Source organism: Mercenaria mercenaria, chromosome 1 (assembly GCF_021730395.1).
Source record: "Mercenaria mercenaria strain notata chromosome 1, MADL_Memer_1, whole genome shotgun sequence".
Lineage (NCBI taxonomy): Eukaryota > Metazoa > Mollusca > Bivalvia > Venerida > Veneridae > Mercenaria > Mercenaria mercenaria.
Window position 1 is genome coordinate 100432635 of NC_069361.1, and position 24706 is coordinate 100457340.

Here is a 24706-nt window from a genome sequence, read left to right on the forward strand (position 1 = left end):
AATTTCCAAAAAGTCTCCCTTAATAAAAAAAATTTCCAAAAAAAAAAAAAAGAATTCCGACCTACCTACCCTAAATTTTTTGAGCATGTTACCGGAAACAAAGAATTTTTTTTTTAGGCCTAAATCTGCCAAAGAACTGCTGTCAGAGGCAAAACGTAAAATAAGCGTTTTAGTTATATCTGAAGTCATTGGTTCTTTCTTATGAACTGGTCTTGAAACCTTTCTGATACAACCGGACAAAGATAATTTCAGCATGCAGTCATCTTTACAAGGATTTTCCACATGAGAAATTATATGAGCCCAGTTTATAGCGTAAAAAATATTGTTCAGTTTGGATTTTCCGCAAGCACTTTCCGCTTGAATAACTGCATATTAAATATAATGCTACTGTCACTGGCATAGCTGGTAAATGATTAAAACTCATTCATCGCACCACTTTGCAAAGCTATTTTGGTTCAAACCACAAAATTTCTAACCCACAAAATTGAATGAAACTATAGTATTGACAAGGCAAATTACACATTGAATGACTTTATTTAATATGCAGGCTATAAACTAGTGACTTAGCCGCAGGTGGCAGTATCATTGATTGGTCACCCCCTCCCCACCCTAAATCCCCTGATACAACCCTGAAAAAAAATTCTGACATTCTCAGTTGTTCCTTAACCTGAGAATGGAGAAAGTCAGATTTTTTTTCAGGGTTGTATCTGGGGTCTTAGGTTGGGGAGCGGGTGACCAGTCAATGATACTGCCACCTGTGGACATAGCAGGACAAGTTGAATAGGATGTAGGTCAGTCGCTTTCTATTTTAGTATTTATGTCACAATCCTACATGTTCTATTTATAGAGCGGATTTAGCCAATAACTAGGACATGATACTGGCAGGTTTTCCCCAAAGGTGAAGGCAACATAATAGGAAAATTTTCATCATGACCGAAGCATGCTGACCTGGAAAATTTTCCTATGGAATAGAAAGAGGTATGCTGTGTTAATTAAGCAATCAGAAAAAATAAATAACTGAGAAATTTATATCAGTAACTGTAAGTGTATGTTTGCAGAAAAGTTTGTGTAGTGTCAGAGGACTTGATCTTACTTAAATTCAGGTAAATTTTAAAATTACAAAACAATGGTTAAATGCTCTCTGCATCAGAAAAGTAACTGTTGTACTCTGAAATTTTAACAATTTTTTTTAAATGTAGCCACAATAAAATGCAGTTAATTGAATTTACTTTAAGAAGGTGCATACAGTAAAACAAGTTGGATCTATTTTTATGACCCCAATGTGGGCAAGACTGGTGTTCTAAGACCTGGGAGGCATGCAGCAGGTCGAAGACTTCACCAGGATTGAGAGACATTCTCTTGATCTAAACATTGTCTCTCAATCGAAAGACAAAATGTCTAGATCGAAAGACTCAAATTAGTTTAAGCAATGAAAGAATGATTAAAACTCATTTTAGAATGTACAAATTTATTTCAAATATTGATAATTATCTTTCTTTTATAAAATTTTGTTTAAGCATCATAATGCTTAAACTTCTATGAAAATGTGTTTCTTGTAAAGTTTACTTGAAATAACAAGTTGTTTAAATGAATAAATAATGCGCTTGTAATGAATTGGTAATGTTTTAAGGACACGTCACAGCTGAGATAGTTTAGCATTATTACAATACACAGTCGGTATTGAAATTGTGTTTCCAATACATGTGCTCATTAGATAAATCCTCAATATCTATGTGAAAATAAGGGATGTGTTTTGTATGATTGCAACACTGTGAGTTGCTCTAATTACTGACAAATGACTGAAACAATAGGAATTTGTACGAGACATGGATAGACAAAACGACAGTGAGGTAACAATATATTCTTTTATTGTTTTAATGTATGAGTTGTAAGCTACAATATAGAATACCCAGTTTATGAAAATCAAACTGGAAGTTAGAAATAACAGAAAAAGTTTAATTAGGTCATGAGTCATCATATACCTGTCAAAATTTGTCATTAGTTTTCACGAGCTGTCAAAATTATTTTTATCTCTCTATTCTGCAAATGCATTTTTTTGAAATTATCTTGGTCGGATATTGTAGTGTGTAACTTACTTTACATTCCACATTAATATTTGTGCTTGAAATTGCTTTGTTGAGCTCAACGAAATCACATATGAATGTCTATTGTTTTAGTTTATTGTCTGTTATAAAGGTACCAACTCTCAATATTAAGATATAAGAATTGTTCCTTTCTGGTAGACAAAGGAAACTATTTGGTTGAATCATAATATAACGGTTTTTGGAAAGAACTGAATATTCTTTGCGTTTTTGTTATTCACCAGAAATTCAAAAAGTGACAGCACCTTAATAATGATTTCATGTTTTTTCAACACTAGCTAAATAGGAGAGATCGCCCTGACGTCATGCATCAACACCTGTTTATCTGGTGGTGGGCTAAACAAAATATTTTTACATTGTGTATGGGATCGGAATTTTTAACTGTTAATAACTTTTTCGTTCATTTATGGATTTTAAAAATTCAAAAAGTTTTGAAATGCTTACGATTTTCATATTTTCTATTTCAAATATCTTTTGAAATTAGTTTACCGTTTTAAATGACATATGATTTTAATAGCAGCATAGCGATGCTCCAAACTTTTAGAAAAAACACTGTAAGTTAAGCGTTCATAATAAATCCATTTTATTTCGAAATAATAATTAAAAGTTATCAATAAATTGCATTTTTTATATCCTTTCCATTGATCAAAAAATTATTGATATTATTTGTGTTTTAAGAAAATTTAAGCAGTTAGAAAAACATCACTGTTAACAAAAAACATGGTCACTCGGCGTCTGCCCACCCGATCTTGGTCTTATCAGTTCTAAAAATAGAATATACAACGGATTTGTGTACAAACAGGATCTCTCTAGACATGCTAGACTTACAAAGTCTGTTGAGATCAAGTAATCTGTAATAAAGTTTATTCTTTCTTCATACTGACATTGATATTTTCTCAGAAAACCATTTTCTCTCTGGGCTCATGTTAGAGTCAGAGGTAAGGAATTTTTTTCCAGAAAGTGGTATCAGAGAGGATTGATTTTATGGCCAAGTGCTTTACATTTAATGACTCTAACGACTGATGCCAGTCTAACGATCTCTCCTATACAGTCTATTGATCAAAAGATATTTTGTCTCTCGATCGAGAGACAGTGTTTAGATTGAGGGGGAAGTTTCTGACTGGTACAGTGTCTGAACTGTCCATCTGTCTTACTTTTGTTCTTACTTGACTTCTTTGACAAGTTCCGTCCAGTTGACTCGGTATATACATCATCAACTTGAAGTGGACATGCACACATTATCGGGACTTTCAGTTACATGTCCTTTAATTTTTGGGGGACATTTAGTTTTGCTTTTTTCTGTGCTCCATTGGTCTGGGTGGCCATTGAATTTATGTTGTGTTTCACAAGTAGCATTTGACCTAGAGTCGTCAAACCTCGTAGATTGTTATTCGGCATGTGAAGTTGTGCAACTAACTTTTATTCAGCCAGGCCAGAGTTCTGGTCCTTGATTTCTGTTAAAGGGTTTAAAAGTTTATGTCAGATGCATCTCAAATTGTATTTGATCTAGTATTTTAAAACGTTATAGGATTGCTATTCAGCATGTAAAGTTGTGGACCTGGGGTTTAGTTTAGAATTTCACTCAGTAAGACTAGATTTATGAAATGGCCCTAAGTGACTTCTTAGTCAAAAGTTTGTGGGCATTATTTGACCTAGAGTCATTATCCCCCACCGATGAAATCAGGAGAGGGGTATTGAAATGGCGTTGTCAGTCAGTGCGTGCCCGCGAAATGATGGTTAAGTGACTTTATAACGGTACTTTCTCTTTGATGTCATTCATTCCGTTCTGTTTTTGTGACTTTTTTCTTTTTATGTGACTGATAGAACAATAGAGAGAACAATGGGGGTGTCGCATAAATACCTTTCGTTAGAACGTCCGTGCGTGCGTCCATCCGCAGCCATTTCTCAGGTCCTAGCAGGTAGAATTTCATGAAACTTGAAATAAACATGAACCAACATACTGCGATGATGCCCGTTAAGTTTTGTTTTGGATTGGTCAGTTTCCCTTAGAGTTATTGCCCTTGATTTAATGAAAAATGTCCGTCCGCAGCCATTTCTCAGTAACAAGCTGATAGAATTTCGTGAAACTTGAAATAAACATGAACCAACATAATGCGATGATGCCCGTCAAGTTTCTTTTTGGATTGGTCAGTTTCCCTTAGAGTTATTGCCCTTGATTTAATGAAAAATCCACGTCTGCAGCCATTTCTCGGAGTAACAAGCTGGTAGAATTTCATGAAACTTGAAATAAATATGAACCAACATATTATGATGATGCCTGTCATTTTTTTTTTCAATTGGTCAATTTTCCTTAGAGTTATTGCCGTTTAATTGTTAAAAAAAGATACAGATTTGTACATAACAAACCAACCCATTGGTAGAATTTCATTAACCTTCTTTCATTCTTTTCCATGAACATTTATTATAAATATGTGAAGTTTTGTACCCACACCTGGTCACCACCTTGCCTTGGTCACACCCCCTTCCCCCCTCTTCCCCCCCCCCCCCCCCCCCCCCCCAAAAAAAAAAATCCTTTTTTTTTTAAACCTCATAATATTATCAGCAAATTTCGTTCCCCACCTCACTCTCCACTCAGTCTTGCCCACCACCTGATCATGCATCCCTATCCCCCACCCATTTTTTTTTTTTTTTTCATTTTTAGTTTTCCATCAATATTTATAATCAACATGTGAAATTTTGTACTCTCACCCGGTCACCCCCCGCTGTCCCCCCCACCCCACAAAAAAAAAAGCATTCATTTTCTGTTAAAATGATTTTGACTAATGAAATTATTTGCTTCTAGTAACATCCTTAACTTTTTACCGCATATATTTTTTTGCGATTCCTCACCTCAAGCCCTTTTGGCGGGGGATACCAATTCATCGAATTTCCTTGTTAAACCTTACAAGAATGTTATTCAGCATGTGAAGTTGTGCACCTGGGTTTTATTTGGGTTTGACTCTGCCAGCTCAGAGTTATAGCCCTTTACTTTGTCAAAGATATGCTCGAAAAGGACTTAATAGTTTGCATCACACCTCTCTCAAAAATGTTTGATCTAGAGTTATGAAACAGAGGATAGTTACATAGCATTTGAAGTTGTGCACCTGTTTTAATGTTTGGATTTCACTCAGCCAGATCAGAGTTATGGTCCTTGACTTAGTGAAGAAAACACATTATCTGCTTAAAAGTTTATGTCTCGTATATCTAAAAAATATTTTACCTGCATGGAGTCATGAAACCGTGTAAGAATATTGTCAGCATGTGAATTTAAAGTTTGTGTCTAATGTAACTCTAAAAATATTTGACCTTAAGTCATGAGACCAGTACTCCTAAAACTATGGAAGTATTTTTCAACATGTGAAGTTGTGCATCTGTGGTTATTTGGTATTTAACCTCTCCTACCCAACCTCCACCCTTGCAGAGAGAGTAAAAAAAGTTGCGACAAATATATACTGCTTGGGAACCAGTATGCAGACACGACCAGTTTCCAGACGCATGTAATATCACTTTATTTCAGGCGTTATTCATGCAGTTGCAGGAAACTGCACGTAAGTTCTGTACAACTTACATAGAAATAGCATTATGAGTGCACAATATTTTTAGCTTGTCAAGGTTTCTAGTGGGGAAGAAAGAATTAAATGTATATTATGTTTGTGTTTATGGTAAGGGTTAGTTTTAATGTCACAATATTAGTTACTTAAAATACAGGGCTGTCTTTTTTGTGCTAATTAGATATTGCTCATTGTCTGTTGGGGCAATCAGTTTGACTGAAGACAATTAAGTTTCAGAAACTAACTTGTCTGTAAACTTTCTGATTGACAGAAACTAGAGAACACTTGGTTTCACAATGGTCAAACTCATAGGATGGTTGCCTGTAGTTGCTTGTAGTCAGTAGATGACCTGTATTGTTTTGAGGATTAGTAGGCCAAATGTTAAGGTCACACTGACCCTGAGACTGAAAATGGTTTCCACTTATTAACTAAAGAATGCTTTATTCTAACTGTTTAAACTTTATAGGATGATTGCACATGGTCAGTAGATTGTTAAGGTTTTGGGGTCAGGGGTCAATAGGTCAAAGGTCTAAGTCATAATGACCAGTTTCTGTCTACAGTAAAACACCGCTCGCTCGAGGTCGCAAGGGGATAACCAAAATGCTCGAGTTATCCATGGTTTCGAGCGACCCAAACATTGACCAACATACGAAGAAAACTAAAGTTTGTCATCGGGACCGTTTGTAGAGTAAACGGTGATGCGTAATGATAATATACTTGTGACATTTTCAAAAACAAACGTATTACAAACGTTATCTATTGATAGACGTTTCAATATGTAATTTGTAAATGACACATGTGAAGAAACAACTAAGATTTTTATATATTTTTATTCATCAACAAGTGCATATCATAATTATCGTCTCAATTTTATGAAACGGCTATATTATTTCCTTCATTTGCATGCAAACAACTGCTGATTAAAATACTAAGATCTCATAACTATCTTCTCGATCCCGCAGAAAAGATGCTTTAAGTAATCAGTAATTGATCGATATTTGATCAATAAAACTTTTCTTTAAGCTTTTATCAATAATTAATCTCATCATAAGATCAAATATACCGACAAAGAAACATTTAAGATAGTCTGGGAATAGACTACGCAATTCTCACGGTGTGTGAAAATGTTTATTTAACCGATACATTCTGGCCGCCGAAGGTGTGAAAAATTTTGACACCTCTGCTCGAGTTAGCCAGAAGCAACAGAGAGTAAATTAAAACACAGGGACCAGGTGTCATGCTCGAGCGATCGAGTTATCGATGCTCGACCCAGCCATGGTAACATCACATAGAAAATAGAAGGAAATCGGCCGGGACCACATGAATTGCTCGAGCGAGCCCGGGTGCTCGAGTCATCGATGCTCGAGCGAGCAGTGTTTCACTGTAATAAGTAAAGAACATTTTGGCCTACATTTAACAAATTTCATATTGTAATTGTCTGTGGTCATCAACTACGATTTTCAGGGTCAGAAGTAAAGGTCACATTCACACATTGACCAAGAGACTTAAAAATTGTTTCCACTGAATGACCGAAGAACACTCGGGATTACAGCCATTAAACATCATGGGATAATTTTCTTTGGTCAGAAATTGACCCTTGGTATTTTCCGGGTCAGTTTGTTGAAAGTCAAGGTCTGACACGGTGAACTTTAGAAATGAGAACAGTTCTGCTTAATAACTATAGAATCCATAGTTGTCAAAACTATCTTATACAGACCTGAATCTGGGGCATCTTAAGTGGAAAATGACAGATAATTGCATTTGTAGGAAGACTGGCCTGAGTAAACCTATATTGGACTCAAGGACATAGCCCATATGTATTAAATAGCGATAGTCTGCCAAGAAATAGTTGCTATAATGCCAGTAGCAGTTACTGTTTTATCGGTCCTTTTTGTGGCCGTCAAAATTTTGATGGAGTGCACTTTAGATTTGCCTTTGTCTGTACATCTGTCATGCATATCTGAAAAGTATTTGACCTAGAGTCGTCAAACCTCATAGGATTGTTTATCAGCATGTTAAGTTTGGCCCAGAACATGATCAAAAGTATACATAAAGGGTCTAGGGTCTAAAATTTTGTGTTCCTTGTATCTTAAAACCTGATCTAGGGTCATGAAACCTTGTGCACATGGGGTTTTGTTTGAGATTTTACGCACCCAGACCAGAGTTATGGCCCTTTACTTAGTCAGAATGATACATAGGGGCCTAAAAGTTTGTGTCTCAAATATTTGGCTTGGAATCTTGAAACTTTATAGGAAAGTTTTTCATCATGTGAAGTTGAGCCCCAGAAAAAAAATGAATGACCCCCTTGATGACTCTTACACCCCAGCCAAATGTAATATAAAAGTTACATTAGTCTTGCATTGCCAACAATAGGGGCAGAGTCTTATGGACACACATCTAGGTATATTTTTTTTTAAATCTTTCATTTCTCTCATAGCATGTTCAGAACACTAATAGTCTTTATTTGGCATGCAGTTTTGTTGTTATTGATTGGATTGTTTATTGAAGCCTCATTTATTTACATTTTATACACATATCAGCATAAAATAGCAAGCATAGCTATTCTACATAGAATCACAAGAGACTGTATCATTCTCTTATACCATAACATGTTACAAAGATACTCTTCATTATCCTCCATAATTACCAAAAAGTATTTTAGAAATCAACCTTTGGCAAAAGAAATACAGGGCCTTTGAGACTGTTTCATATAAATTTGTTAATTATAAGAAAAAATAATTAAGCCACAGTTTTGGCAGTATACCAAACCATATTAACATTTGATAAAATAAATATCATTTTGTCTTCAGCCTGAAGTACATCAGGTATGTCCCAATACAGTTTACATATATTATTAATATGTGAAATTCATTCTCAACTTTATTGCAAAATGGGCACAAACAGTCGTTATCATATTAGCCTTTTGGTGCCACCCTACATCTAAATTTACTGAACACAGGTCTGTAAGATGAAGGAAGAATAACTTTAACGTATTCTTTTGTTTGAAATTTACTTCTTAACAATAAGTTGGAAGCTTATTCCTGCCAGTATGAGACGGACCAATACTGTTTTTCAGTTTGGATCTCCATTCTATTTAATGACCCTGTCTGTATCTCTGACATAAAATACTTATGAATTGCTTTAGAAAAACTGGAAGTCATTTCTCTAAATTGGTTACAAGCAGTATAAAACCAATTTTTACATTGCCCTCAGTGCTATACCTTTAATTGTTATATTAATGATTGTTAATAAGCTGGGTTTTTTTTCCTTCAGGCATTTTATACAAGATGGCATCAATGAATGGAGTGTCTAATGGTGTAGAGAATGGTGTGACCAATGGTGTAGAGAACGGAGTGTCTAATGGTGTAGAGAATGGTGTGACCAATGGTGTCCTGAAGAGAGGTCAACAGGAGACAAATGGATTTGCTCAACATAGTGCTGCTAAAAAGTCTGTCAGTGACACAACAGCCAATGGATCTGTATGTGAGAATGGCGGCTCAATTCCAGGCAAGACAGATCTGGAGTTTCTTAGAAACGTTGTGGACATTGTGATTCAAGATGGGTTGATTGGTGCTATGGACAGAGATACGTGAGTATTCTGTTAGATATTAGAATTAATTCTGCTACTTACATGTATGTCATTACTCACACATTTTTTTCTGCAGCTTTATGGTGTAATGTTCTGTTAACTGATTTATGAAACATTTTATTTCAGGTCTTCTTTTTATATTGTTAGCTTTTTGGAGCTTTTAATTTTGCTTGTTTCAGTTTATTATGTTATCTATAGGTTTTCTTTGCAGCTAAACACATTCAGTAGAGCAATGTTATATGATTCAGCACCTTTCATAATAGTAGCGCAAATTTTATTTTGCCATTTGTTAGATACATGTACCGGTAGTTTTTTTTTTATTTTCTTGAAAAAAAAAAAAGATTAAAATAGCTTGCGGAGCAGGTCAGCAGTCAACATGAAGAAGTAATTTCAGAACTGCAAACATGTTATAATCTTTTACTTTAGTGCATATTAGTACACGCATTATGAACTAACTACTAATATAATTTCATTAGGCCATAATAAATTTATTGCCTGATTAACATCCCTATCTGCCCTTGAAGATGATATGCTAATCTAGCAGTTAATTCATAATGGCCTTAATGTATTTATTTGGAATTCAGAAGTAGTGTTGCATGTTGCTTAGTAAGTATTGACTCTACATGTACATAGCTCCCAGTGTGGTATTAAACTTACTTGTTCCTGTATTTGTGTGATGATGTTTTCATATAAATGTGGTAAATAAGATTTGTTAGTAATTTTTTTTTATTTCATTTTTATCCAAACTAAATTGAACCCGGCATGTAAGTTAAAGAAAATGCTATTTTGCAAAGTTGTATGCCTAAATAACCTGCACTTACATATGATGTATTAAACAACACGAGTGTCAATAGCAGTGACTGGATAGATGTATTATGTTCAAAATAAGATGGTGTAAAAGACTGGCAACAAATAAGAGAAAGTCTCAAAACACTTGCATGGTTTGGTGTGTGAATTAAAAAAATAATAGATTTCTCCAGGATACCTCACAGTTATTGTTTCTTGTGAAATATTTGACATTGTAAATTGTTTAATCATAGTATATGACATTGTCTACCCCGCAGCCTCATTTTGAAAAGATGGCAGCTTCCTGTCACATGATGTCATTTGATTGGCAAAGGTCATGATGCCTTGCATCATGGGATATAAATATTCAAATATGAATACAAAAGAACAAATTTACAGATTCCAGGAATCAGGTGGGCATTATAAATTGTTCATTTTGTTCTTGCTGGAGAATCCCAAAATGGTAACTATGAAATGTTAATAAAGGAATAAGTAGCAGAAGGTATTTATAGTATTAAAGTATTAAATGTACAGGTGATAGCAGAAGCGTAAAGTCAAGGTCATTTCAAAGTTTAAAACGCTGGCATAACTGTATATTGTCAGTGGCGAGGGTCGCTCCACCATAAGTAAGCAGTTGTCTCGCATTCTATTGCAGGCGTGTATGTGATTTCCATCAACCAGAGAACTTGAAGAAAATGTTAAAGGAACTGAAGATCACAGAGGATCCTGCAAGTCAAGACAGGCTATTGAATATGTGTAAAGATGTTATACAATACAGTGTGAAGACGTGTAAGGCATCTTTAAGATATTTTCACAGTTTTTTGTCCAAGTACCGAAAGTAATTAGTATTGGAAGCTTTGATTTACAGAAAATTTGACAGTAACAAACTAGTTATATATTCTCGTCTTTTTTCAAAAGACATATAAAACTCTCTGAGTTGTAAACAACATATTTATGAGTGCTTCACTTCAGTAATTACTTCTTTCCTTGAGGAATAGGTACAGTGTTTGTTATTAATGAAGTAACCTAATTTAGGAAAATTTCTGGCATTCAGTCATGGGTCTTTAGCAGTAAGGAGTCTAAGTTCTCTTTTGCAGTGTATTTCTGTTTTTGGTTGCTGGTTTATCCCGCTACCAAAGTTAAGTGTATTTCTGACAATCATGTAGCATCTTTATTTGATTCCAGATCACATCCAAAGGAATTAATTCATGTGCTACACAAAGTAGTCCCATTCATGAATAATGCGGATGAATTATCAATGATCAAGCAGTTCTTATTCATCCTCTATCCATTCACACTGGCCATTTAGATTATATAAGATCTGTGAAATGATCAAGTATTCCAGCCCATGGTTACATCACTGACTTCCAGCTGTTCATGTAAGGTCAGGCAGAGTTTATCTTAGATATGAGGCACATTAGTATTTGTTTCTTGTACTTGTATATTTATAGATTGGCATTTAAAATGAAAATAACTCTAGCAAAACCCGCAACCACCAGACATCTCAAGGCTTTGATTATGACTGTCACCTCAATGCAAGAAGTGGATAACTGCTGTTGTATGACAATACAGTTCAAAAAGGACATTATTGTGTCTTAACCCTTACCCTGCTAAATTTCTATAATGAACTTGTCCATTTTTCAATTTGGACAGTACCATTAACTGCTAAAAGGGGTGATTATCAAAAAAAAACAACACTGACTGAATAGCGAACAATGCAGATCATGATCAGACTTCATGGATGTGCAGGCTGATCATGATCTGTACTAGTCACAAAGGCAGAATAAACCGTGTCCAGCATGATAAGGGTTAAAAGATGTGTAACTTCTTTCAGCAAACCCAAGATTTTTCAACCAGTTGTATGGGGGCATGGACCAGTACACACTAGGTGGTGCCTGGGTGACAGAGGCTCTCAACTCTAGTCAGTATACATATGAAGTAGCTCCAGTTTTCACACTGATGGAAAAGGAAATCTACAGTAAAATGCTCCATTATATTGGATTTGATGGTGGTGATGCTATCTTCGTTCCAGGTACAAGCTAGTAGACACTATTGCTTTGTTGAACTCAGAAATTCATATACATGTAGGTCAAACTGTCAAAATTATGAAGATTATGCACCCACCCTTAGTAAATGTAAACACTGTGTCACAGAGAATGGAGTGTCCAGTAATATGTATGCTGTTAGGAACTTTGATAGAATTTGATTTTTTTAATATATAGATTGAAAAGATACCTGGTACTAATTGGTCACTTCAGATGTATTAGAAGTTTTTATTGTACATATTTTCAGTGCTTTGCAAAGTTTGTTCTGAGCGAGAGTTATTAGTTCATGTTAATATTGACCTTTTAAGTGTGTACATTTATATATGATGCTTTGTATATAATTGCAGGTGGTTCAATGGGCAACTTGTATGGCATGAATGTTGCACGCTACACTAAATTTCCAGAAATCAAAACCAAAGGAATATACATCTTGAAGAAACCACTCTGTGTCTTCACATCTGATAAGGTATGTGAACTTTAAGGATACTAACACAACAGGTCTTCTTGGCTACCTCAGCAAGACTATGAATTTTGAAGGTTGTGAGGTCGAGAATTCCGGCATATAGCTGATAATTACTTGTGAAGAACAAATCGGTAGTTACTGGATCCAGAAATGCAATTTTGGTAACTGACAGTCATAATTCCCTCGGGTAAGAAGAATATGGGGGCTATATTGGAGTCAGGGGTATTAATCACCTTCAGTGATAGCTACACTTTACCTTATTGAAATACTGTTGAAAAGAATGGAAAGAAACCCATATGCAACCAGCAAAACAAATCATTTTGCAGCGACAAGGTATTTTATATATAGTTTTAGTCCTGGTCCTTAGTGTTGCTTTGTTAGAATCACTTGGCCCTGATGACTTTTTTCCAACCTTATCATAGAGTATTTCTTTTGTTTGAGGAATCCATTCAGCTGTGTTCATTTCTATGCAACAAATAGTACAATAAAAATTATTTCTGTATGAGATTATGCCTGAGATGATCTGCATTAAGTAATCTGATAAGGTTTTATCCTTAAATAGCACTGTTAACATCCAGTACAAAGAAGGTTGTGTTTAATACAGTTGTATACAACTCCTTTTAACTGACCTCATCAGAAGAGAAACGTATTCAACATGAAGAATTTTTCCATAACACGCATGTATTTATTTCTATAAAGGTCATTGTAATACATTTTATGTATGAAATGTTGTCTGCAATCCAGGTCAGTGGGCTACTGTACCTGTTGATATTTGACATTGTATTGCTGATAAGATATACAAGTCACTAGGCCACAGTTGATACAAGCCTAAATAGTAAAATGATTCAGTTTAAAGAGATATTGAATGTAACATGGTGCTTATATTAAATGATCTGCCTTAAAAAATTGGTCTGAAAGATACATTAATTTTTGGTGGATCACAACTTGTGACACAAGATACAACCGTTTATATTTATGTTATTTTTATGGGTGATTTTTTTTTTTACATGTGAGTTCATGAATTTCATCTAAAAAACATTTTAAACAAAAAAAATCCCCTCTATCAAAAATTTTTTCCCCACTTTCATAGCACGTGACGGATCCCTATGGATACAACAGCACAGAATCCAAGTATGGGTGAATTTTAACAGCTGCCACATGGCACTAAAGACTGCTTTGAGTTAAAATAAAATCTGTAAAGTGATCCTATAGAAGCATAGAATTCAACCAGGAAAAATAACATCTGTTCATGAGAGGTAATGAAAGGTGTAACACCCCTCATGCCCTCAAGCACTAGCTGAAGTTGAATTCTGTTACAAAGATATTGAATGGACATGGTGATACCAATAAACCAAAATACACTGATATCATGTTAGAGGAGATTCCTTACATGAAAGAATTCTACATCACAAATGGGGTTTTTGTCAGAGGAAAATATTTTAAATGAGGCCTATAAAATGTCCTGGATTCTAGAAAGGTACTTTGTCTGCCATACTTGTAGACATGCTTGTATAGGTATCTCTATACTTCTGGGCGAAACAAGCGGGATATCACTCTCTGACAATATTTCATTTTATTAGATTATATGACAACTTATATAAATTGCCAGTCCATAGTTCCTGCTTTCTGACTGGTCAAAATTCAAACTCTATCTAATCTTAAGAAAAAAACACTTGACAAGTCATTCAGTAATTGCTTACTTCAAATTGTGCTTAATAAGTTAAATGTTTGAAAATGTGAACATAGTATTATATTAAATTGTTATCTCTTATATTCCTAGGTTGCATTACCACTTTACCACCAACTGATTTAATCATAATTACTTTCTAGTTTAAAAATTTCCATGTTTGTGTACTGGTTACAGGGTCATTATTCCGTGAAGAAGAGTTCAGCAATGATGGGTCTGGGTACAGACAATATATTCTCTGTGAAGACGGACAAGAAAGGCAAAATGATTCCAGCAGAATTGGATAACCAGATCAATAAAGCTAAAGGAGAGGTAAGAATGGAAGGTTGTCTTGCAAAATATAGAAAAAGTAGAAATAATTGCAAGGAATTAGTATTCCTACCAACACATAAATTCTCTGTAATTGATTTGCTATAATGCTGTCAGAATAAAGATTGGCCCTGTTGATGACAAAATGGTATGTTTTGTAGTTTTGATTAATATATTTTTGTAGTAATGTTGTAGTACATACAAAACTAAAACGCTTGAAAAAGAGGATGTTTTGGGCAAAAAAAAAGAAAAGTGAAACAAACATTGAAACTTCATTTTTATGATAGTTTAATGTACAAACATTACTCCAGGCTTAAAATGGGCATTTTCAAAAATGAACTGAACTGTGGATGACAACAGTATTTGATTTTGGGACAAAATAATGTACTTGAAAGATTAATTTTTGTTGGTCAAAAGTTTGAATGGCATTGAAAAATTGTGTATAGGTCTATTCCAAGTTAAATGTATTTAATCGCTCTATTGATCAACTCTATTGATCAGCTCTATTGGGGCCTTAACCTGAAGTTGAACTCTGCTTAATATTGAATATAGAAATCGGGCAGTATATTTCCATATACTGTAGACAGGACAAATAGTTGAGGTGAGACGGAAATCTAGGTTAATTACTGGTAGTTATATTAATTAAGTGAAAGTATAACTGTATGTAATGTTTTTATGCCTTCTGATTCTTATGCTGTTTTATTAGGGACAGTTTTGAATGTTTTTCTTCATGTACATTTGGAAATCTCTAGCCAATGTAAATAAAAGTTACAACTTTAAAGCAAAATAACTCTTTAATGAAGACCTAACAAGATTATTTCTACGTTCTTAAGTACACACAGTCTTCTTAAAATTTTCTTTTGGTCTGTGCAGTATCATACTCTTTTATACAGGGATGTATAGGGATCACAATGTTTACATGAAAATTATCCTAACAGATCAGATGTCCTTATTATTAGGCTATTAATGTTATTCTATTGTAAAAGTGTTAAAAGCTGAATTCAATAATTATTGTGTTGATAAATGTTTGTCTCCTTTTAGACTTGTTTCATGCATTATAGAGCTGTTGTACCATAAAGTTTAGCCATAGAACATGCTTAAAGTAAAACATGTGCTAACAGCATGTGATCTCATTGTTATTTTTTTACTTCCTGTAAAAGTTTGCATAGAATTTGAATGTATTTAAATATTTCACCAGTTGATGAACATGTTTAATGAACAAATCACTGCTATGTCAAAACTTGAAAGAAAATTGCTTTTGAGCTCTCATATGCAGTCTATTAGAATCTTTTGAACATAAAATTGAGATTGTTGTTGAACATAAGATTTATCAAACATAAAGATTTTAATGGCTTATTTCAGGGTTATGAACCATTCTTTGTAAACGCGACGGCAGGTACAACAGTGCTAGGAGCATATGATCCTCTTGATGAGATATCCGAGGTGTGTAAGAAGCACGGGCTCTGGCTGCACGTGGACGGGGCGTGGGGTGGTAGTGCTGCTATCTCTAAAAAATATAGATGTCTCATGAAAGGCATTGAAAAGTATGTATCATCTGGAAAATCATATTTCTTAACCCTTATCATGCTGGACACGATTGAGTCCGCCTTTGCGACAGAGAATTATGATCAGCCTGCACATCCATGCAGTCAATCATTCCTTTTAACAGTTAATGGTACTGTCCAAGTTGAAAGATGGCGAGTTCATTTAAAAAAAATTAGCAGGGTAAGGGTTAATGGCTAAAATGCATTTTGTTTTAAATTAGATCAGCTATTGTACCAGTTATAACACAGTTTCTTTGAGTACATTGTTTCTTTAAGAAAGGTCTTTTCACAACAAGCTTTAAAAGTTCAAAGGATTTTCATTATAGAATGTTCTGTTGAATTGATAATTTTATAATATATCTCTGATTAAATTTTATGACACATGTCTGATTATATCCTTGATTTTTAGGGCAGATTCTATGACCTGGAATCCACATAAGATGATGGGTGCTCCTCTACAATGTTCTATGTTCCTCACTAAACACAAGGTATGAATAATTTTGACACAAAAATAATATTAATAAAGATCTTTTGAAGTATACATAGAATACTGTTAAAAGAAAGTTATGAAAAACAAAGTCTGTCACAAGCTTGCAATAGTCTTCTGCAAGTACTGACATTATAAATGCAGATGGTGTTTTTTGGTAAAGCATTGTTGGTATTTTAACAAAAAAAGATAATGATTTACACCTGTTCATTTTACAGAGAAGATATATTCTGCTTTTGGAGTGTTCAGTGTCTGCTGATCATCTGGAATAAAGGTTGAAATGTGATATTTCAATAAAATATACAAAAGATTTATAAAGAAGTTACCAAACAAGCAGCAGGCCTGGCATGGTTTGACAACAGCAGTTTGTAAAAACTGTGTTTTCAAATAACATTTCTTGCTGAAGTCATTATAACAACATTAAAATAAACTTGTATAGCTATGTTATTCAGGGTGTATTACATGTATGCAGCTGTACCAATGCCTGGTACCTGTTTCAACAAGCCTGCAGCTGTACCAATGCCTGGTACCTGTTTCAACAAGCCTGCAGCTGTACCAATGTCTGGTACCTGTTTCAACAAGCCTGCAGCTGTACCAATGCCTTTTACCTGTTTCAACAAGCCTGCAGCTGTACCAATGCCTGGTACCTGTTTCAACAAGCCTGCAGCTGTACCAATGCCTTTTACCTGTTTTAACAAGCCTGCAGCTGTACCAATGCCTGGTACCTGTTTCAACAAGCTTGCAGCTGTACCAATGCCTGGTACCTGTTTCAACAAGTCAAAAATTCCCTTGTGATATTTCAGGTCACCTTACATGTCTGCCACTGTTCAAATTCCAGGTATAGGTTTCAACAAGACAAGTATAACATGTTCAGGATGTGTTACAAGTCTTATCATAATAACACTAAAACAAACTTCTATAGCTGTTCTATTTCAGGGCATATTAGAAGACTGCAACTGTACTGATGCCTGGTATCTGTTTCAACAAGTCAAGAATTACGTTATGTTAAATAAGGGCATGTTATAAGTCTGTCACTGTGTCAGTATTAGGTACCTGTTATGACCAGACAAAATTACATTATGTTATTTCAGGGTGTGTTGCAAGACTGTCACTGTGCCAATGCCAGGTATCTGTTTCAACAAGACAAGAATTATGATGTCTCGTACGATACCGGAGATAAATCCCTCCAGTGTGGCAGGAAGATTGATGTGTTTAAACTATGGATGTTATGGAAGGGAAAGGGAGATAGTGGAATGGAGAGAGATATTGACCATCTCTTTATGCTCTCAAGGTTAGAATTTATGTAATTTTTTAGGCACAGTTTTAGGTCACTTTTTGAAAAGATATGGAGAGCTACCCTACTCACCCAACATTGGCATCTGTGTCCACAGCTTGGTCAAAGTTTTGGTATGTTATATGTCCATCAGTTGTCCTGTAAATAGGCTCCTGAATGAGATATGACACAAAATTTTCACAAAACATCGGAAGCCATATGTCTGTTTCTTGGACAAGATTGATGTTAGTGAGGTAGCTCCATTGACACCAGAATAATTGCCCTTGAATTTGTCAGAACTGCAATTTTTCACATTGTTAACAACATCAGAGCCACATTTATTGAACAATCTACATGAAACTTAGTGTAGAATAATTATATAAAATGACAACATTTCATCCAAGTCCAATATTGGGCAAGTGTTTAAACATTAAATATGTTCTTTTAAATTTGTATGCATTTAATGATGACATTACATCAGACAATTACCTGTGGCAAGTCACTTGATACAAAATGTAAAAGACATTTAAGTGCCAGATCTTACATCTGAGTTGCAAAATTTCCCCAGCATGTAGAATGTAGTTGGTATGTACTTAAGTTATATCTACTATACTGTCAATATCTCCATTTCTACAGATATTTATCCAACAAGTTAAAGAAGACTCCAGGATTCAGACTTATACAGGAGCCTGAGTGTACAAATGTATGTTTCTGGTATATACCACCCAGCCTGAGAGGCCAGGAAGAGACCAAGGAATGGTGGGATAAACTTGCAAAGGTACAGTATCTGAAGCACTTCCTTATTAGGACAAAACTCAAGCTAAATACTGTGTACCAAGTTAATCTGTTTCAAGGTTCATCTTATGTGTAAATAAAGAAATAGGCTGAAACATCATAGGCCTTCATTAGATCTAGCTAAAGTGAAACAAACAAAAATATCACAAATAATTTTTTGCTGTATTCCTTATCTTTTTATGAGCCCCTTTCAGTTGATATATACCATCTATACCCATCATTTGAAAGGGGCTCATATTTCACCACATATTTTTAGCTCACCTGAGCACAAAGTGCTCAAATGTGAGCTTTTGTGATCGCCCTGTGTCCGTCATCCGTCCGTCGTTCATCGTCGACAATTTGACTGTTAACACTCTAAAGGTCACAATTTTGGCCCAAACTTAATGAAACTTAGTCAGAATGTTACCCTCAATAAAATCTTGGAAGAGTTTGATATTTGGTCATCTGGGGTCAAAAACTAGGTCACCAGGTCAAATCAAAGGAAAAGCTTGTTAACACTCTAGAGGTCACAATTTTGGCCCAATCTTAATGAAACTTGGTCAGAATGTTACCCTCAATAAAGTCTTGGACGAGTTTGATATTGGGTCATCCGGGGTCAAAAACTAGGTCACCAGGTCAAATCAAAGGAAAAGCTTGTTAACACTAGAGGTCACATTTTTGGCCCAATCTTAATGAAACTTGGTCAGAATGTTACTCTCAATAAAGTCTTGGACGAGTTTGATATTGGGCCATCCGGGGTCAAAAACTAGGTCACCAGGTCAAATCAAAGGAAAAGCTTGTTAACACTGTAGAGGCCAGATTTATGACTGTATCTTCATGAAACTTGGTCAGAATGTTAATCTTGATGATCTCAAGGTCCAGTTTGAATCTGGATCATGTAGGATCAAAAACTAGGTCACCAGGTCAAATCAAAGGAAAAGCTAGTTTACACTGTAGAGGCCACATTTATGACCATATCTTAATGAAACTTGGTCAGAATGTTAATCTTGATGATCTATAGGTCAAGTTCAAATCTGGGTCAGGTGGGGTCAGAAACTAGGTCACTAGGTCAAATCAAAGGAAAAGCTAGTTTACACTGTAGAGGCCACATTTATGACCATATCTTAATGAAACTTGGTCAGAATGTTAATCTTGATGATCTTTAGGTCAAGTTCGAATCTGGGTCATGTCGGGTCAAAAACAAGGTCACCGGGTGAAATCAAAGGAAAAGCTATTTAACTCTTTAGAGGCCACATTTATGACCATATCTTAATGAAACTTGGTCAGAATGTTAATCTTGATGATTTTTAGGTCAGTAGGTCAGGTGAGCGATACAGGGCCTTCATGACCCTCTTGTTCATTTTGGATTTAGGATGAAAATGGGTTGTTTTTCTTATCTGTCTGGTATTTTTAACATCCCAGGTCCGATACACATGCCTGTAGGGGCATATATATGACAGTTCTTTTTGGACTTAGAAATATTACATCAACATAAACAACGGTGGATTTCATTATATTATTCTATCAAGCACTTTACGAGGTCATACAATGTTAACATCATACAGGAATTCAAAATGTCTGGTATAATCTGATGAATAAATTTTGATACATTTTACCACATTACTTTACACAGGTTGCCCCAGCAATCAAGGCAGGCATGATGCAGTGTGGCTCTATGATGATTGGCTATAACCCTGACGGAGATCTTGTCAACTTCTTTCGTATGGTGCTCTCTAATTTTGACACTACAACAGATGATATGGATTTCCTTATACAAGAGATAGACAGACTTGGGAGAGATTTATGATTGGATGAAATGACAATTAGGTTAAGATGTGAAAACATGAAAATTTAGATGTTAATCAAATCTTTGTTGATAATGGTGCAGTTCACTAGTCGTGTTTTCTGCTATACTATTTTGAAACAGTATTGCATCATCTCTAAAGCTTCCATTGATTTAGCCACGGCAGCTTAGTTAAATGTTGTGAAGTTACAGTGCTTGTGAAGAAGAGGTAGAAGGGTTAATTTTGGTATTTTTTTGGCACTGCTATTTATTTTTTTTATTGACACTGGTTGTCATTTAAGGGTTTGTGTGTATTAATAGAACTATGCATTTGGATTAAAATAGTATACACTTAATATATGTGTAGCTAAAAGTATAAATATGTACCACCAGGAAAAACCTGAAAGTACTGCATGGCATTTGGTTATGAATGTAAATCTACATTCACAATTTATATATATATTGTAAAGTCAGTTTCATTTGTTGAGGATTTTCTACATTTGAGGTAAATATCTAAAGGTGTGATACTTTAATGAAAGATGGGCATTGGGTATATTTAAATTTTGTTGTTTCTTATCTATGTTGTAGACATTGTGTGAGGCATTTATGGTTTAATCAGATGATACTCACATTGTTTTCACTTTAACATAATTATATTTTCATCTTTTTATAATGAGCAAGCACTTTTATGCCAGGCCAAGGATAAAAACTTACCTATTCTATGTAAGTGTTAATAGACTTTGTTACATATTTACCACTTTCATTGTTACTGTCTGTTTTTAGCTCACCTGTCACAAAGTGACAAGGTGAGCTTTTGTGATCGCGCGGTGTCCGTCGTCCGTCCGTGCGTCCATGCGTCCGTAAACTTTTGCTTGTGACCACTCTAGAGGTCACATTTTTCATGGGATCTTTATGAAAGTTGGTCAGAATGTTCATCTTGATGATATCTAGGTCAAGTTCGAAACTGGGTCACGTGCCATCAAAAACTAGGTCAGTAGGTCTAAAAATAGAAAAACCTTGTGACCTCTCTAGAGGCCATATATTTCACAAGATATTCATGAAAATTGGTCAGAATGTTCACCTTGATGATATCTAGGTTAAGTTCGAAACTGGGTCACGTGGGGTCAAAAACTAGGTCAGTAGGTCTAAAAATAGAAAAACCTTGTGACCTCTCTAGAGGCCATATTTTTCATGAGATCTTCATGAATATTGGTCAGAATGTTTATCTTGATGATATCAAGGTCAAGTTCGAAACTGGGTCACGTAGGGTCAAAAACTAGGTCATTAGGTCTAAAAATAGAAAAACCTTGTGACCTCTCTAGAGGCCATATTTCTCAATGCATCTTCATGAAAAATTGGTCAGAATGTTCATCTTGATGATATCTAGGTCAAGTTCGAAACTGGGTCACGTGGGGTTAAAAACTAGGTCAGTAGATCTAAGAATAGAAAAACCTTGTGACCTCTCTAGAGGCCATATTTTTCATGAGATCTTCATGAATATTGGTCAGAATGTTCACCTTGATGATATCTAGGTCAGGTTCGAAACTGGGTCATGTGGGGTCAAAAACTAGGTCAGTAGATCTAAAAATAGAAAAACCTTGTGACCTCTCTAGTGGCCATATTTCTCAATGGATCTTCATGAAAATTGGTCAGAATGTTCACCTTGATGATATCTAGATCAAGTTCGAAACTGGGTCATGTGCGGTCTAAAACTAGGTCAGTAGGTCTAAAAATAGAAAAACCTTGTGACCTCTCTAGAGGCGATATTTCTCAATGGATCTTCATGAAAATTGGTCAGTATGTTTACCTTGAAGATATCTAGGTCAAGTTCGAAACTGGGTCACGTGGGGTTAAAAACTAGGTCAGTAGATCTAAAAATAGAAAAACCTTGTTACCTCTCTAGAGGCCATATTTTTCATGAGATCTTCATGAATATTGGTCAGAATGTTTATCTTGATGATATCTAAGTCAGATTCGAAACTTGGTCACGTGGGGTCAAAAACTAGGTCAGTAAGTCTAAAAATAGAAAAAACCTTGTAACCTCTCTAGAGGCCATATTTCTCAATGGATCTTCATGAAATTGGTGAGAATGTTCAGCTTGATGATATCTAGGTCAGGTTCGTAACTGGGTCATGTGCGGTCAAAAACTAGGTCAGTAGGTCGAAAAATAGAAAAACCTTGTGACCTCTCTAGAGGCCATATTTCTCATGAGATCTTCATGAAAATTGGTGAGAATGTTCACCTTGATGATATCTAGGTCAGGTTTAAAGTGGGTCACGTGCCTTCAAAAACTAGGTCATTAGGTCAAATAATAGAAAAACCTTGTGACCTCTCTAGAGGCCATATTTTTCAATGGATCTTCATGAAAATTGGTCAGAATTTTTTATCTTGATGATATCTAGGTCACATGTGCTCAAAAACTAGGTCACTATGTCAAATAATAGAAATAACGATGTCATACTCAGTTGAACACTGGGTCATGTGGAGATAGGTGAGCGATTCAGGACCATCATGGTCCTCTTGTTGTAATACATACACATACACCTGGCTCTGTTACACATATCTTTTTATGTCCACCAATGTCATAGACCTGGAAGACACATAGTATTTGAACTGTTGTCCTGTGTTCTGTCTGTGATCTGTCACAGTTTCTTCTGTACTGCTACAGCTTGACCTTGTGTACTCTACACCTGTCACCTGTGTACTGAACTCCACTTACAGTTTCCCTTCAGTTCAGATGGAACTTTGTATCCTTTATCATCGTAAAGTATACATGGTGATATTGTTTGGTATTGCTTATCAGTTTTTTTTTTGGCAGTTGACCTCTTTGTTTACTTTATATTTTTTCAGTCAAACATTTTCAGAGGGCCTGTTTCATAAAATGTTGATAACATATTTATTCCAGTTTGAAATTGGCCAAGACTTTTATTTAACAAGCCTGTTAACCCATTTCCTCTTCTATGCAACTGTGACATTTGTTGTTGTTATTGTTTAGTATAAGATCTGAATTTTTTCATTATCGTAACCTCTAAGGTTTGTCTTATTTAACCCTTATCCTGCTAAATTTCTATAATGAACTTGTCTATCTTTCAATATGGATAGAACCATTAGCTGTTAAAAGGGGTGCTTACCAAAAAGATACTGACTGAATAGCGAACAGTGCAGATCATGATCTACACTGGTTGCAAAGGCAGAATCAGTCGTGTCCAGCATGATGAGGGTTAAGTTCTGTTACAAGTTAAATGTTGATGGTATTTCATTGATGGCTATAACTGTACAGCATGTCGGTGATATATTATTTTAACATGGCTTGATTTTTTATCAGTTTAACACAGAAGGAAGTCGAGCATGATATATTCTGCAGTAAATAATGTTTTGATGTGCGGACTGCTGAGAGAACATGACGTAAAGTGGCCGCTTGACACCATGCTCATAACCTTAAGGTGGAATGGAGGTTACCTTTTTTCATTGTGTTTTAATGAGATTGTTAGAATGAAAATGAGCAAGCCTCATTGAGGTTTATCGTCTGATTTACCATGGTTAATCCTTCAGGTACTGGGATATTGAACAACCCGAGCCAGTGCTTGAGTGGTTCATTTCCTTTGCATCTTTAATTTGACCTGTGGTAAATCATACAATAAACAACATGAAGATGCTGAGTATTTAATGATTTAAGTGATGATATTATGGCTTTCAAATAATTATATTGATATATTATGAAGTGCTGTTATTATGTCATGTTATTATTGTATGCAACTTATTGTAAAACTTCACTTGCGTAATATATATATAGAAAATTCACTGCCTTATCCAGAAAAGCTGACGTTTAGGCTTCATTATTGGTTGAAATCATAGATTACCACTAAAGGTATCTTGGGTATTTCTCTGGCAATGAGGTACCTAAAAATGTAACTGTTTTGGCAGTTGACATTATTTTTGAGATATTACTATATATTGATACAAGATTTTTCCGATCAGTAGCAGCTGTGCACTGTAAAAATAAGGAAGTATTTAATGGCGTTTGAATGGGTTGTTATTTGACAAAATGTCATATAGATACTGACATGGTTTCAGTATAGTAAAATATTTTCCTCTTTATTTACTTTTAGTTTGTGCATAATACATTTTCTGAAATTTCATACTTTGCTATCTTTAAATTTTGTACACGAGTCTATATAGTGAACCACTGTGTGTATTTTAACAAAAATTTATTGTAATATGGTTTGATTATACATGAATCGGTTGACATAATTATTACATGTAACAATAAATATGCCAGGACCCAAGATATGTGAATAAATTGTTGATAATTA

General features: G+C 35.0%; 1 protein-coding gene across 4 annotated transcripts; it reads left to right on the forward strand.

The window, feature by feature from the left end:
• Positions 1–840: 840 nt before the first annotated feature.
• Positions 841–24706, forward strand: LOC123528836 (cysteine sulfinic acid decarboxylase-like). Of its 4 annotated transcripts, none has more exons than XM_053518630.1 (12): positions 855–978; positions 8927–8955; positions 9004–9242; positions 10684–10817; positions 11863–12060; positions 12421–12539; positions 14401–14535; positions 15895–16076; positions 16486–16564; positions 17655–17854; positions 18473–18614; positions 20244–24706. In XM_053518630.1, the coding sequence occupies exons 2-12, from the start codon at positions 8941–8943 to the stop codon at positions 20415–20417; spliced, it is 1617 nt and encodes a 538-aa protein (XP_053374605.1). In that variant the 5' UTR covers positions 855–978; positions 8927–8940; the 3' UTR covers positions 20418–24706. The 4 variants fall into 4 exon arrangements, with proteins under 4 accessions (XP_053374599.1, XP_053374605.1, XP_053374603.1 ...); XM_053518628.1 differs by having other exon boundaries at positions 969–1103; XM_053518624.1 differs by having other exon boundaries at positions 841–978; positions 8927–9242.